At 48.2% G+C, this 13,528-nt stretch overlaps 1 protein-coding gene across 3 annotated transcripts in view; it reads right to left on the reverse strand.

Moving 5' to 3' along the window:
* Positions 1 to 13,528, reverse strand: part of ELAVL1 (ELAV like RNA binding protein 1) — a 29,642-nt gene that overhangs the window by 8,740 nt on the left and 7,374 nt on the right. The window contains exons 3-6 of one of the 3 annotated variants that reach the window (XM_031604745.2): positions 8,513 to 8,616; positions 8,089 to 8,242; positions 4,353 to 4,578; positions 433 to 546 (exon numbers count right to left, since the gene is read on the reverse strand). In XM_031604745.2, coding sequence (XP_031460605.2) covers positions 433 to 546; positions 4,353 to 4,578; positions 8,089 to 8,242; positions 8,513 to 8,616 — 598 coding nt within the window. The remainder of the gene's footprint in view (positions 1 to 432; positions 547 to 4,352; positions 4,579 to 8,088; positions 8,243 to 8,512; positions 8,617 to 13,528) is intronic. The other 2 variants (XM_031604744.2, XM_090126158.1) reach the window with 2 other exon arrangements.

Raw genomic sequence — 13,528 nt, forward strand, 5'->3', positions numbered from 1 at the left:
TTTTAAGGCCGTGGTTTTCTGTACCACGTATTTACGGTTCTCTTCTCATCCACTTTATGCCAACTCCATACTCTGAACTCATCTGACTTGACTGAACTGGGTATCTTACAACCACCTGCCCGCTCTCCTTAAACCTACCCTCTGGCATCTGAGCAGGAAGAAACAATTATTTTCTGCTATATCTTGCTTTGTGTTATTTTCTTTTCTCCCATAACCCACATATCAGTCCCCTCTAATCTTCTATTTCTGCTCTTTGTCCTGGAAATTCAGAGCTTTAGGACATTTTAATGCAATATTACGGTTGCACAGCTAAGCACTCAAAGGTCAGGAAATGTGAAAGTTAAAGCAGAAAACCTCCGTTTGATCCCTTTTGCTTATGTATTACATAAAAATGTGAGGCCACGTGATTGTAGAAATATAATTATACTATACCAGGGGTTCCCAAACTGTGGTGTACCACTGGTGATATGCAAACCACTTAAATGCGGTACACGTGCTGCTCTCTGCCAAGGACATGGCGGTGGCAGATCCTGATTCTCTGCTGACCTGGAGGAAACAGGGAACGCATGTCTGGGCAGCGAGCACGGCACGCAGTGCCCAACACTTCCCCGCTGACTTTTTCCTCACCCTGTGTAAAGACAGGAGCTGCCTTCGTATAGAAGAGAGGGCCTGCAGCAGCGTGAACGAGGAGGACAGGGAGCAGAGCCGCACGGCATGCACAGAGGCAGGGCAGCCAGATCAGCATCGTGTGCAGGTGGGTGCACTCACACTTAGAGAACAGCTCAGTCCCCTCCCGCAGCCCCGGCTCTCCAGGAGAGCTCACCTCCCAGGGCAGCTGAGCTGGGAGACCCTCCTGGCCCAGGGGGAGCCTGCGGGGGCACAGCCCTCCCCTCTCGGCACCGCTGCTGCCTGCAGCCCAGCCTGCTGCTGGCGTGGTGCCCCTGAGCTCACGCTGCAGGTACTCACTGCTGCTGCCACTGCTGGCCAACCCCGAGCACATCCGAGTTTGGGAATCCTTGCACTACAGTAAAACTGAGAAAGTGGTTAAGTGGAGCAGAATGAAACGCGCTAACCCACGCAGTTCTGTGACATCTACTGAGCATTTATTTTGCTTCCATATGAAAACGTTCCTCTGTTGGCATGCTTCATATCCTTGTTGACTTTTGTTTGTTCGTTTTTTTCCCCCAAAAGACACTTTTCAGCTTTCTAACTTTTCCATGTGAGTAATGATCTCCTTATCTTAATTCCTAACAGGAAAAGGTTCATCTCAACAGATCACCAGTCTTGGGTCGCTGTGTGCAGGAATCCCTGAGCTCAGAGCCATGCAGAGTTGGTTCCAGCAGCACCTGCCTGCTACAAAGCCCCAGGCCAGCAACACCCCACCACAACACGTGCTGCAAAGGAGATGGGGCTTGAAAGCCAGAGGACAACAAATCTAGAACTATAACATGCAAAACCATGGCACGTTATGGCACTGCCACGCTTTGAGCACAATTATTTTCAAACCAGTTCTCCTCTTCCAGTTTTTTCACTCACAGAAATGCTTCAGGCTTATCAAAACAAGCAAAACCCAAACAGCCCCATCACAGCTGACCTGCACTGGCCAGAGGGGTGTCCCACCTGCACTGCTGGGGGCAGGCTGGGAGGTGAGCAACTGCATCGTGCATCACTTGTAAGCAGTATATTGCAGTAATGGTGATGATACATGTATTTCTCTTTCTTTCCTGTTTTAGCAAATAGTTTTTATCTCAGCTGTTAAGTGCTGCTGTTTGTCCTCCCTGATTTTTCCCCCTGTCAGGGAATCTGCCTGCCAGGCTGAGGCACAGCCTCAGTGTAAGCCTAATCTTTATCTGTAAACTTTTACTTTGCAGGTTTATACAAACACCCCTTTGCTAACTCTTATGAAATGGACTGAATCACAGAATGGCTTGGGTTGGAAGGGACACCGAGGATCAGGTACCAACCCCCCTGCCACAGGCAGGGCCACCAATCTCCACATCTTCAATGCATTTCAGGGTTTGCTCTAAACATGCTAGAACACCAAAGTTACATTCTTAAGCTCTAACTCTCAAGCCTGGAAGTACTTCAGCTTACCTAGCACTATTTTCAAGATTTGCAAGAAATGAAAAACAACCAAACCAACCCAAAAAACATTCTTCTAGCATAAAAATGGTGAACTATAGAAGCAGGGCAGCTGGGGATTTTGGTTTGGATTTTTAGCCTTTGGAGGCTTGACTCCTGAAGAGTTCAACACACAGAGATCCGCTGCCCATGAAGGCCAGCCCATGATGTGAGCTGTAAGCCACAAACACTGCAGGAACTAGAAGAGATTAGTGGAATGTTCAAGAAAGGATCTGAGCAATATCTGTAGGAAATTAATAATTACAAATTAGAGATACGAAAGGCTTAATCCTGGATTTACCTTCCATCGTATGATGGAACGAGATGGAGTGTAATCAAAATGCTAGTTGAAGTATTCAGCCTCTGGAGTAGCAGACACAGGCATCATTTCTGCAGGCTGTGAGCTCTCTGGGGGCAGCTTATCATCTCATCAGGCTTTGTACACTGCAGAAAGCAGACAAGGCCCAGCCCAAGCCATGGTCCCTCAGCTTTAACACAGCATCAACTGCTCTAACTGTCAGCATCATAGAACCATAGAATGGCTTGGGTTGGAAAGGACCTCAAGGATCAAGTTCCAACCCCCTGCAGTTAGCCTGAAGGGTGGGAAAAAATAAGGGCTGTGGGATAGTGGATGTGCTGGCCAAACTTCTAAAGAATCACAGAATCGTAGAATCACCAAGGCTGGAAAAGACCTCCACGATCATGCAGTGCAACCATCCACCTACACCAACACTGCCCTCTGCACCACGTCCCTCAGAACCACATCTACGCTTGAACACCTCCAGGGATGGTGATCCACTACTCCCTGGGCAGCCCATTCCAGTCCCTGACCACTCTTCTGGAGAAGAAATCATCCCTATTATCCAAGCTGACCCTACCCTGGCACAACCTGAGGCCATTCCCTGCTGTTACCTAAGCAGGGGCCAACCTTCCCCCACCACAACCTCCTTTCAGGCAGTCGCAGGGAGCAATGAGGTCCTCCTGAGCCTCCTCCTGACTGACCCATCCCATTCCTCCAGCTGTTCCCCATTAATATGTGTGCTCCACTGACCCTCTCTGGACACACTCAAGACATGAAGAGAAATGGACAGCTCTTCTTCAAGTCAACTGGAGAAGCTTCACCTCAACTCCACTACCTGCCCAGAGCAGCAAGCCCTAACCCAGACCTGCTCCTCCAGTACCTCAGCCAACCCAACAGAACACCCTCTGTTCCTCCTCCAGCAGCTCACAGCTGGGAGCAGGAGCTGCCCAGGAGAGGGAATGCAACAGAAAGGCTACAGCATCAGGAGAGCTGGGGAGTGCCTGCACGGAATCCCGTGCTACAGCAGAAGGGATGGCAGATTTGGAGCACACAGTCTCTCTAAGGGTCCAATCACACGGTAAGGATTTTTTTCTTATGTTTCCTATAAGGTATCAGATGACAGAAGCCCTGTTCCTACTGGAGACATGCTGTGCCTGGCTCTACGTAACAGCTCTGCCATGGTCACCACAATGCTGGTACTGCATCGACTGCCCTGCGTTTTGCAGTCCAGGTGTTGCTGAGCTAATCCATAGCTCAGAGGAGGAAAAAAACAGATGTCAATTCTCAACAGGGCAAGAATACTCTCAAACTGTCAGGAACACCTCAAAACAAAGCCAGCATCTCATCTGCAGGACAGCAAGCACAACACGTGTTCCTGAGCACAGCTAACCATCAGCATTCTTCTTTAAGCAACTAAGGCGACTCATCTCCAAATTCAGTCTATTCAAATTCAAAGCAGATACAGCAAATCTCAGAGGCAAAATGCAGAATGATCTGCACAGCTCAGGAAGCTGTGGATCACTGCCACAACCCAACAACCTCCCTGACCTCACGAGAGGAGACAGAGGCAGAAACCCCACCCGATCTCTTCATCAGACACATGGTTTTCCCAACTTACTGTGATTTACTAATTCTCCCCCTCTGCTGGAACCAATGGTTCAGAGCTTTAATTAAAGTTGCCAAAATATCTCTGCATTCAGATATAGGGACTACAGAATGGGGATCTGTTGAGACGGGCACCTGCAGCGCGCTGAGCCGTGGCGACACACAGTTGTCTGCGCCTTCACACCGCTGGCTTTAACACACATTTTACAAGTAAGGTTTCACTTTTCATCGTCTTTTAATTCAGCAATCCGTTTACATCACGCTGCACAGCGCTGCAATGAGGAGACTCAGCATGCAGCTGCAACCAGCATCCCTCCTAACCTACCTGAATCTCTGCGCCTGGTGGTGGACCGGCCCTCCGAACCGCCTCGCTGGTGAATGACACAGCTGGGACAACAGTGCCACGTTTTTGTTCTGGTTGGGATTGGCTGCAAACTTCACCGTGATGGGTTCGGAGGAACCTGGGGGTTTGTGACCATTGAAATTTGTAATTGCCTCTTCTGCTTCTGACCTTTTGTCAAACCGGATAAATGCGACCCCTCTGGATAAACCTTTTAACCAAATCGATAAAGAAAAGAAAAAAATAACAAACAAACAAACAAAACAAAAAAAAAACAACAAAACAAATAAATGAAATTCAGGATAAACTCAAAATAATCTTGAAAGTAAAAATTAAAAGGTTAAAAATCTCTGCGGTCGTAGCTTTCAAGTTGTCTACATTTACTACTGGTTCATCAGCAGCTAGAGAATCACACACAAAACCAAGAAACAAAAGGCAAACCAACGTGCTCGTGCCAGTGCTACCAACCAGAGTGAGCTCACACCTGCCACGTGCTAAAAGTAAAGAAAATCCAACATGGTCAAACTCCGAGACATCAAGCATCAAATGACATTTCCCATTAACAACAACAAAAGGCATTTGAAATTAACCCCCCCTCAAAAAGAGCCCCACGAAGGGGAGAAAAATGAAACCAGAAAGCTTGTGATGGCTTTGATTACTGTATCACCAGAAATCACTTGCAAATACAAAATTGGCACTGATTTTCCAAACATTTTCAGTTTTCCAGCCCTGAGGCACACTTGCAGACCACAGCAGGAGGTGTTTAACCCTCTGTAATAAGGATGCACGGTTTCACCCATGCCAGGTCCCCTATTTCAGTAATGGGGGTGAAGCAATGACTTCTACTTCTACACACCTGCACCATGAATGACCACATCATACCCAACTGAATGTGGTTACCTCTGTGCTAGGGAAGGAATGCAGTATGATGTGGGGACGTGGCAAGCAGAAGGGAATCCGTGCCCTCAAACTGCTCCAGAATGGTGTGAGGGGAGGCATGTTTGTGTTCAGGGCATCGGGAGAACATCTGGAAATGACGTCTCATCCTATTTACTCCATGCCATCAGGCAGACCATCAAACTGTGCTTCTCCCTCGATTCACCTGAGATACAGCAGAGGTGAGTCTTGGAACAGATCAGACCTTGAAAGCTGGAGGATGGCCTCTGCTGGAGGTGAGCCTTGAAGCACAGCCCCAGCCAGGCCCAAAGCTGAGCACCGATGGAGGTGTGCAGTCCAAGAACAGATGCCTGGGTGATGTTGTGCATAATGAAACCTGAAATACATTCTGTGCTGACCACCTGTGTCATGAGCTGCAAGTTCTGGGCTGACACAACCAGACAATGCCATCCCCAACAAGACCAGCAGGAACAGCATTACTCCTGGGGAGGCTCATTGACAGCATCTGCCACCTTGCTCTACAGGGGCATCTGAGTGGGACAGAACTATAGAGATTCTGCTGGCAGAGAAGGGCAGCTATCTTGGGACACTTCCAGCAGTAAGCTTTCTGTGCCTTCTTTCTTGCTTCTACCTACAGCTGTGATCTAGGTCACCAGCTCAGACCCATACAGACATCACTTACAAAAATGAATCCTTCTCTCCCCGGGACAGGAAGGATGGGATTCTCTTCCTCAGCTTGGAAGTGCCTGCAGGTGGGTGTCCAGATTTCACCTGCATCCACATTTACAGTGCCTGATCAAACCAGAGCTCTCAACAGCAATTCCCTGCACAGGAAATCAGCTCTGAGGGAGGCACAAAGGCTGCTCTGAAAGTAATGCCTCCTATTTCACGCTGTTGGTCCACAGTCTCAGAGGTGGATGTTGTTGGGATGGCAGTAGGGGATGAACCTTTCCATCAATATGCCATTACATTTTGTTGCTATGCATGTCCCATGGACATCCATTGATCCTAACTGCATGTTTACTGGAGACCAAACAGCAGTTGGGAACGCAGCGAGTGGTGGGTGGTGAATTCCAGCAGTGATGTGAAAGAGAAGCCACACTGTAGATGGCACACAGTTGTTACACCATGAAATGAAGTGCAGATGAACTGATTAGGATGCACAAACTGGGAACTGCATATAGAATTGAACACTGGCTTCAATGTGTTGGAAGCAATGGTGGCAGTGCTGGGATATCACAAAGGCTGAGCCAGGTGGGTCCCACAACTGCTCACACAGGAACAGAAAGCATATTGTCTGCCTGTTTGCCAGGGCCTGATGAACCAACACGAGGCTAAAGGTGATGGTTTCCTGGATTGCATCACTACTGCTGACGAGAGGTGGCGTCACCTCTATCAGCCAGAGTCAAACCAGCAGTCCATGGAGGGTTGGTTTCCCCAGTGAAGAAAAAGTCTGCAGAGGGGAACATGATATGCACCCACTGCATAGCCCAGATCTGGGGCTTCTCAGTTCCATCTGTTTGGATCAATGAAAGGTGGACTCTGTGGGCAACATCTTCCAAGCATGGAATGCCATCATGGGAGCTGTGAAACAGTGCATCACTTCTGCTGCATGCAGCTCGTTTGTGCTGGGGAAAATGCATAGCTCATGGTGGTGATCACACTGAAAACCAGCATTTTGTGGCTGAGAACGTGGTCCATCAGATGGCATTATGATGCTCTTTGTGACAGTTGTAGTTTCCATGAAGATAAATAGGAGGCATTACTTTTGGAGCAACCTATGTACATGGTAAGACTTCCACACTCAGTCAGGTGAATCTCACCAGGAGCTGCTGACTGCCCACTCTTAATTGCAGTCCATTCCTCATAGAGATCAGAGCTGCTCCTTAACTAATGTGTATAAGCAAGCCTGCTGCCGTGCATAAATCCACCTCCTCACACTACACCTCATTCCCCACTTGTCTTCTATTCTAATCCAATGCACTCTAACAGCAGAGTGTATTTGCAGAAGTACTTTCCAAACTCCTAAGTGACAGATGGGCTGCTGGAAAAAACCAGAGTGCTCAGGTCACAGGACAAGCCAAACTATTCAGTCAGACAGTTGGAAATCATGAGGTAAGAAATTACAACTGAAAACACATCCATAACATCAAGTCAGCTTTAGTCCCTCCTGAGCTCAGCAATTAACAAAGGAATTTCTTTGTTCTTTGGGGCATTTTGGTGGTAGTTGTTTTGGTTTTGTTTTTAAGCCATAATATTCAGAAAATTCCAGGGCAGCAATTCACATCTGAGGTTCATTCTTCTGGTCCAGTAACCACAGAGCATCGTTCAACACCTCGGGTGGTTTTAAAGTATCAAGAAATTGCGTGAGTGAATTCCAAGTTAGCATAAAGGAGGAAACACGTTGGTGTTTCCATCTGCAGCTTGGTATTCACCCGTGAATAGCAGTTGTGTTTGTAAGAATTAAATGCTGGCCAGCAGCGTGGCAGGAGCACACTGCAACGTCAGAGCAGGAGAGATGTGGCAAAGCAGCAGCTCAGCCTGGTACAACTGGTGGTGAAAACACAGAGTGAGGAGCTCAGACTGCAGCCCAGCACGGTGCTTAGCAGCCTTAAGCCATTCCTTGTGCTTAAAAACAGAAACCAAAACCAAGACCACATCAAAAAAGGACAGCGCATCCCACTCGTGTCAATGGCTGATCCCAGGTGCCACAGTTTGCCCTAAACAAACCAAATTGTCTTAAGTCAGCCCAAGAACATCCAGACTCTGAGGAGGGACTGGAGGTGCCATGCATCACAGTCCCAGCTGATGCAATTGGACCCACCTGTGGTTTGATCCACGAGTACACGGGAATTGATGATGCGCCCAAAACGTGAGAACATATCTTCTACATCCTTCTGTGTCATCGACCTCGGGAGCCCACTGATGTATAAATTAGCGTCCTTGATAACTTCAGAACTTGGACGAGCATAGGAGACCTTGAAACAAATCAATCATTGAAATTAAATAAAAAAGAGGGTCTATTTAAATAGAGAGAGCAGCTTATTGTCATCAGTTCTTGTGTTTAGACCCCACTGAACGATGCAAGCTTCTTTTGTTTAACTTCCTGGAGTTCAGGAAAGGCAGATGGGCAAAAGAAAACTGCCAGGGCAGAAGGAAGAATCATGCCCACACCACCAGAACCAATCAGCATTCTGATTACAAGCTTAATACAATGCTGTTATCACAGACTCATCTGTACGTCCTACCTTGATGGTTTTTGACTGCAGTCTGAGGCCATTCAGTGTGTTTATTGCTCTTTCTGCATCTTTTGCAGTGACGTAGTTCACAAAGCCATAGCCTAAGCTGTGTCCTGCAGGGAAGAACACATTGTTTTAAATCAGTCCTTGCTAAAGAGAGTTATCACCACCAAAACTAAAGGAAATGCAAAGGAGGAAAATGAACTCCAACATAATCCATCATGCAAATACTTAAATACACTGAAGAACTTTCCAAGCATGCACTTCACGAAAGAACCCCTCTGAAGCTCTTATTTGCTGCTTCAGACACCTTGGAGAACAGTCCATCTCAGACAATGATCCATCAGCTGTAAATTCAGGACTGAATACTGAGCAGGGCTGCAAACTACATGGGGTGTAACAAAGGCACAGAGTGACAAAGTGCACAGGTACACACTCCTGCAGTTAGAGCAGAAAGTGAAAGGTGTCAGCAGATGAACTCCTGGGTAAGCAGCCACCAAACAACACGTTTGTGTGCTTTGGTTCAACCTTCACTCCTGGAGACAAGAGAGAAAAAGGTCTCATTCCTTCACATGTCCATACTGCTAATGAGCAGCCAGGGCTCCAAACCAGACAGAGCTGAAGTGTGACAGCAAAAGTAGCCTTGAAGATAACACTTAACTCTTACAAAAAGAATCTGAGAGTAACGATGCAAAACTCTTTGGAACATTTCAGGCAAAGGACATCTCACTGGATATTTATCTGCTCTGTGTGCCACAGCAGCACAGGGTTGCAGGCTCCCCAGTTAGGGGCTCTCCTGACAACCCTGCTTGGCTCTGCAGCAGTCTCTGCTGGCACGAAGAGCTGCCTGGCACATTTCTGCCTTCATCTGCTTTGTTATGAGATGCAATACATCACCAGCCCATCCAAACTCAATTAACGTCACGCCACCCATTTCGTTGTATAAACAGCCCCCGTTAATTTCTACACTTACTTTTGAAAGATGCCAGACCCACTCCAAGTCAACCCCTCGTGCAGGAGCAGCACCCTGCCCTCCTACCATCATTACAACACCTCCACCAGCACAGAGCAAACCTCCCTGACACACATTTACTCTGACATTTAACTGCCACAGAAACAAACACAAGGCAGGATCTCAGATCTATCCTCTATGCCCTTCTCTTTTAAACACCTACAGATGACTTCAGCAAATGGAACAGAAAATGCACGCTGTGATGAGGTACAGCTCTGAAATCCCAGTCACAGATGGTTAGTCTGCAATCGCTTATCTGAGTTTTTTCCTCCTAATTAAGAAAATGCATTATTTATCAATTAGAAACATGTTTATCACATGGAGCCAAGCATACTAACCTAAGAAAACAAAGATGAGCCAAGAGGGAGCCCACACCATGCAGAGATGCTAGGCAGGGATCGCTCCATAGGCAGGGTACCACACCCCAGCTTGTGACAAACACATCAGCAGAACTGGGTCCTGATTCTGGAAACAGCCCCTAAAGATCCAGACCACATCCCTGGGTGAGGAGAGCTGCATCCAAAGCACTGCCTGCCATGCCAGGGCTGAGCAGCATCGCCCTGCCAAGCTGCCCTCGCTGTTCTGGGCCTCAGTGCAGAGCAGGTGAACAGAGCAGGTCCTTCTCTGCTTTCCTGCATTCAGTCCCCAGAATACAAGAGGAATTTGCTGTTCTTGGCCAGCAGCTGTCCTGCAGAGCCTTGGGTGGCTTAAGTGTTGATGCACAGTCCGAGATCAGTGACAAGGAAGGCTAAGCTACTTACTTTTGTTTTTATCCCATACACACGTAACCATGCTCGTGGATACAGGGGACCAAAAGTCACGACCCAGGCCAAAGCCCTGCAGTTACACTGTACCTACTGCCCTCCCCTAAAGAAGGAACTTTACAGGGAAATGCACTGGGTTTTCACCCCAGCACCTCCAATCTGAGAGCACATCCTAGAAATCCCCCTCCAAAGCTCTCCCTTTCTAAAAGCGGCTCCAAGTTTATCCCTATTTACTTCATACCCACTTGTTCTTGTGAGAATGCTGTCCTCCAGCTTACATGTGCTCACCCCTCCTACTGCCTGCCCCCCCATTACCCAGACAGTAACCACATCCCCCATGTCTTTTCTTTACTATCTTCACCTGAGCACAACTCTGCACCTTTCCCACTCCTCAACCACAACTCCTGATCAGAACAGCCTGCGAGAAGAGAGGGCAGGGACAGAAGCCAAGGTGGGTAGAACAGCAGTTCAGATGGCAGCACCCAGCCGGGCTTTCAGGGCAGTGCATCCCTTGGCCTTGCTTGGGCAGCCTTCAGCTCCAGAAATCCAGTTCCCAAACTAAAAAGAAGCTGTCGCTAAATGAAATTGATGGCTTCTCTCTGAGCAGCACAGAAATGAGAAGGGGGTGGGACTGCTGCACCCAAATGGAATCACACAACGCAGATCCTTCTCCTTCATCCCCGTGTTTTATCTCCTCTGCATGCAGAAGGTGATGTCAACACAGCCCCACTGCTCAGCAGACATTGGCACAGCACAACAAAGTGCTGAGCAGCTGCTCAGAGCAAACTGCTCCATTCGGCACCGTTTGCCTCCCACTCGGCTCACAGTGCTGCCACACTGGACTCCTGTGGGCACCCCGAGCTGATGAGAAAATAAAGAGGACTTGGGAACTGCTGACCCCCTTGGAAGAAATCCACTCCCATTTGGAAGAGCTCTGGTAATGACACCGATGGAGAGGAAATCAAGGCGTGTGGTGCAATGAATCTGAAGGCACGGGGAGGTCTGCATGGCAGCCAAGCATGTGGCTCATCCTCAGCCTCTGCCCCACCACACACATCTTCACATGGAGAAGTTACCTCTGCAACTGCTGAGCTCATTTCCTCAAGTGCTCCTGGCCACTGCTTACTAAATTGGTTAATTAAAGAAAATCAAAGCTAGCAATTCAAAGAGGAATGGAGACCTAAACAAGCAGTGATGATGCACGCTGACCGGCTGCTGTTGGCCCAACTCCATGGAGCTGTGTCCTGGGACAGCAGAGGCTGCACAGCTCCGTGCAGACCCAGCTCCTATGGATCAAGGAATCTGCAGGGTGAGCTGGGCAATGGATGGCACAGAAACGGCCTGCAGCATCTCACACTTCCCAGCACGTGGCTGGCAAGCAGATCCCAAAGCCCAGGCACCAGAGGTTTAGTCAGAAATAAGTGTTTTCAAACACATACCCAAATCCCATTATCTCATCGGGTCTGGGAGGCAGCGTTGGATGCTAAGGCCTGGGAAGACTGCCTGCTGAAGCCTACAAGAACAGGGCCTAACATGGGAAAAGGAGTGGGAGTGTCAGAAGGGCTGCGTGGCTGAGCAGGGAACTCAAGGCAGAGCTGCCATGCAAACAAACAGCATACAGGAGATGGAAAAAGCAGAGGTCTGTAAGAGAATGAAGATCAGAAACAGACCACTTGGTGTCAGGAGAGCCAAAGCTGAACGGAGGTTGAGAATTCCAAGAAGAACAAGTCAGCAAGCCATCTTCAATAGAAACCAAGAGGCCACTCAGGCTGGCTGGCATCATGGTTCCAGCAAAGTCATGGAGCAAGTCTTCTGGGGACAGGAGGGCAGCCAAGAGACACCAGTGGGAGCATCACATGGGATACTCACACCCAGCCAAGCTTCTGATAGAAGGACTGGGTTTGTGAACACGGGCAGAGCAGCAGCCGTGGCTCATCTTGACTTCAGCAGCTCAAACATACACTCCACATACAAGCACCACAAAGCCAACTCAGCACAAGCTGGGACTTCACCCTGGATGCAAGGGACAGCTCCAAGGACACCACCATCACCACAATATTGGAAGTTTACACCATATTGGAAAATATTGGAAGTTTAGACCATTTGCAGAAAGAACAACAGCTCCAAGCCCTGAAAACCTACCGTAAAATCTGAGTTCCTTAAGCTTTAGGACAGATTTTGTTCATCAGTTGTTGGAACGGAAAGTACTTTTTCACTGGAAGAGAATTAAAGTGCTCCAAAATGATGCGGGGCAGTAACTCCAAATATAAACATGCTAAGAAACACGAGAGCACAATTAAAAGTTTCACAATGTGGCTCATTCTGTCAGGTTGGTGGGGGAAAAGAAGGGCAAAGGAAGAATCCCACTTTAGTAAAGCAGAGCACTTCACACAATGAGCAGCTCATCAGCACGGGCCTTTCTGGCTTCATGTGCCTCTGTATGATGAGGAGCAATCAGTGTCTCCAAGCACAGAATGCTAAGATAATCAAAGACTGTCTTAAAAAACCCGGGGTAACAGAGCATTCCCATCACAGTGACAAGAACTGCACAACACTGTGGTTGTTTCCCATGCAGAAGGGAACAATTTCAGGCAAACAGAATACTTGAATGCTTTCCAGGAGACAAGAATATTTCAGAACTCTGTTAGTAGACTGGAAAGGAACAGCAAGTGACAGCAGCATGAGCAGTCATCCCATCACAGGAGCTACAGCGACGTGCTGCCTGTCAGCGTGTAACGCCTTCCTTCCCTCGTGTGTTAAGAGGTGCCTGCTTCTGGTTTGGGCTGCACCACTTCTATGAGAGGGTCTTCCAGAGAAGATGTAATGAAAAGAAGCATGCATGCTGGCTCCTGTAATTCCAGCCACCTAGAACTGATCCTGTAAGCAGTGGGTTAACACACACGTCGGTGGTGCAGCTGAGCTGCGATCAACAAATCACCTGGGAATGCCCACTCTGCTCCATGCTTTTCCAGCAAGGACAGAGGGAGAGCTTTGTCCTGGAGCTGCTGATCCAGGTGTGTGACTGTGAGCTCCAATACTCCAATATGCAGAACCTGCAAGGAATTCTGCCATCACCTCCCATTGCACGCATAGGCATGGCCAGATTTTAGTAGCTGACGGGTTTAGGCAGAGGCTCTGGTGCACTCTGATGGATCATATCCTTGATTCCAAATGTAGATGCATTATTCTCTCCTCAAGCAGTGTAAGACTCCAAGAATGGAGTGAGGAACGTGATGTCTCCCTCCTGCA

The sequence above is a fragment of the Phasianus colchicus genome, chromosome 28 (assembly GCF_987193195.1).
Source record: "Phasianus colchicus chromosome 28, bPhaCol1.hap1.1, whole genome shotgun sequence".
Lineage (NCBI taxonomy): Eukaryota > Metazoa > Chordata > Aves > Galliformes > Phasianidae > Phasianus > Phasianus colchicus.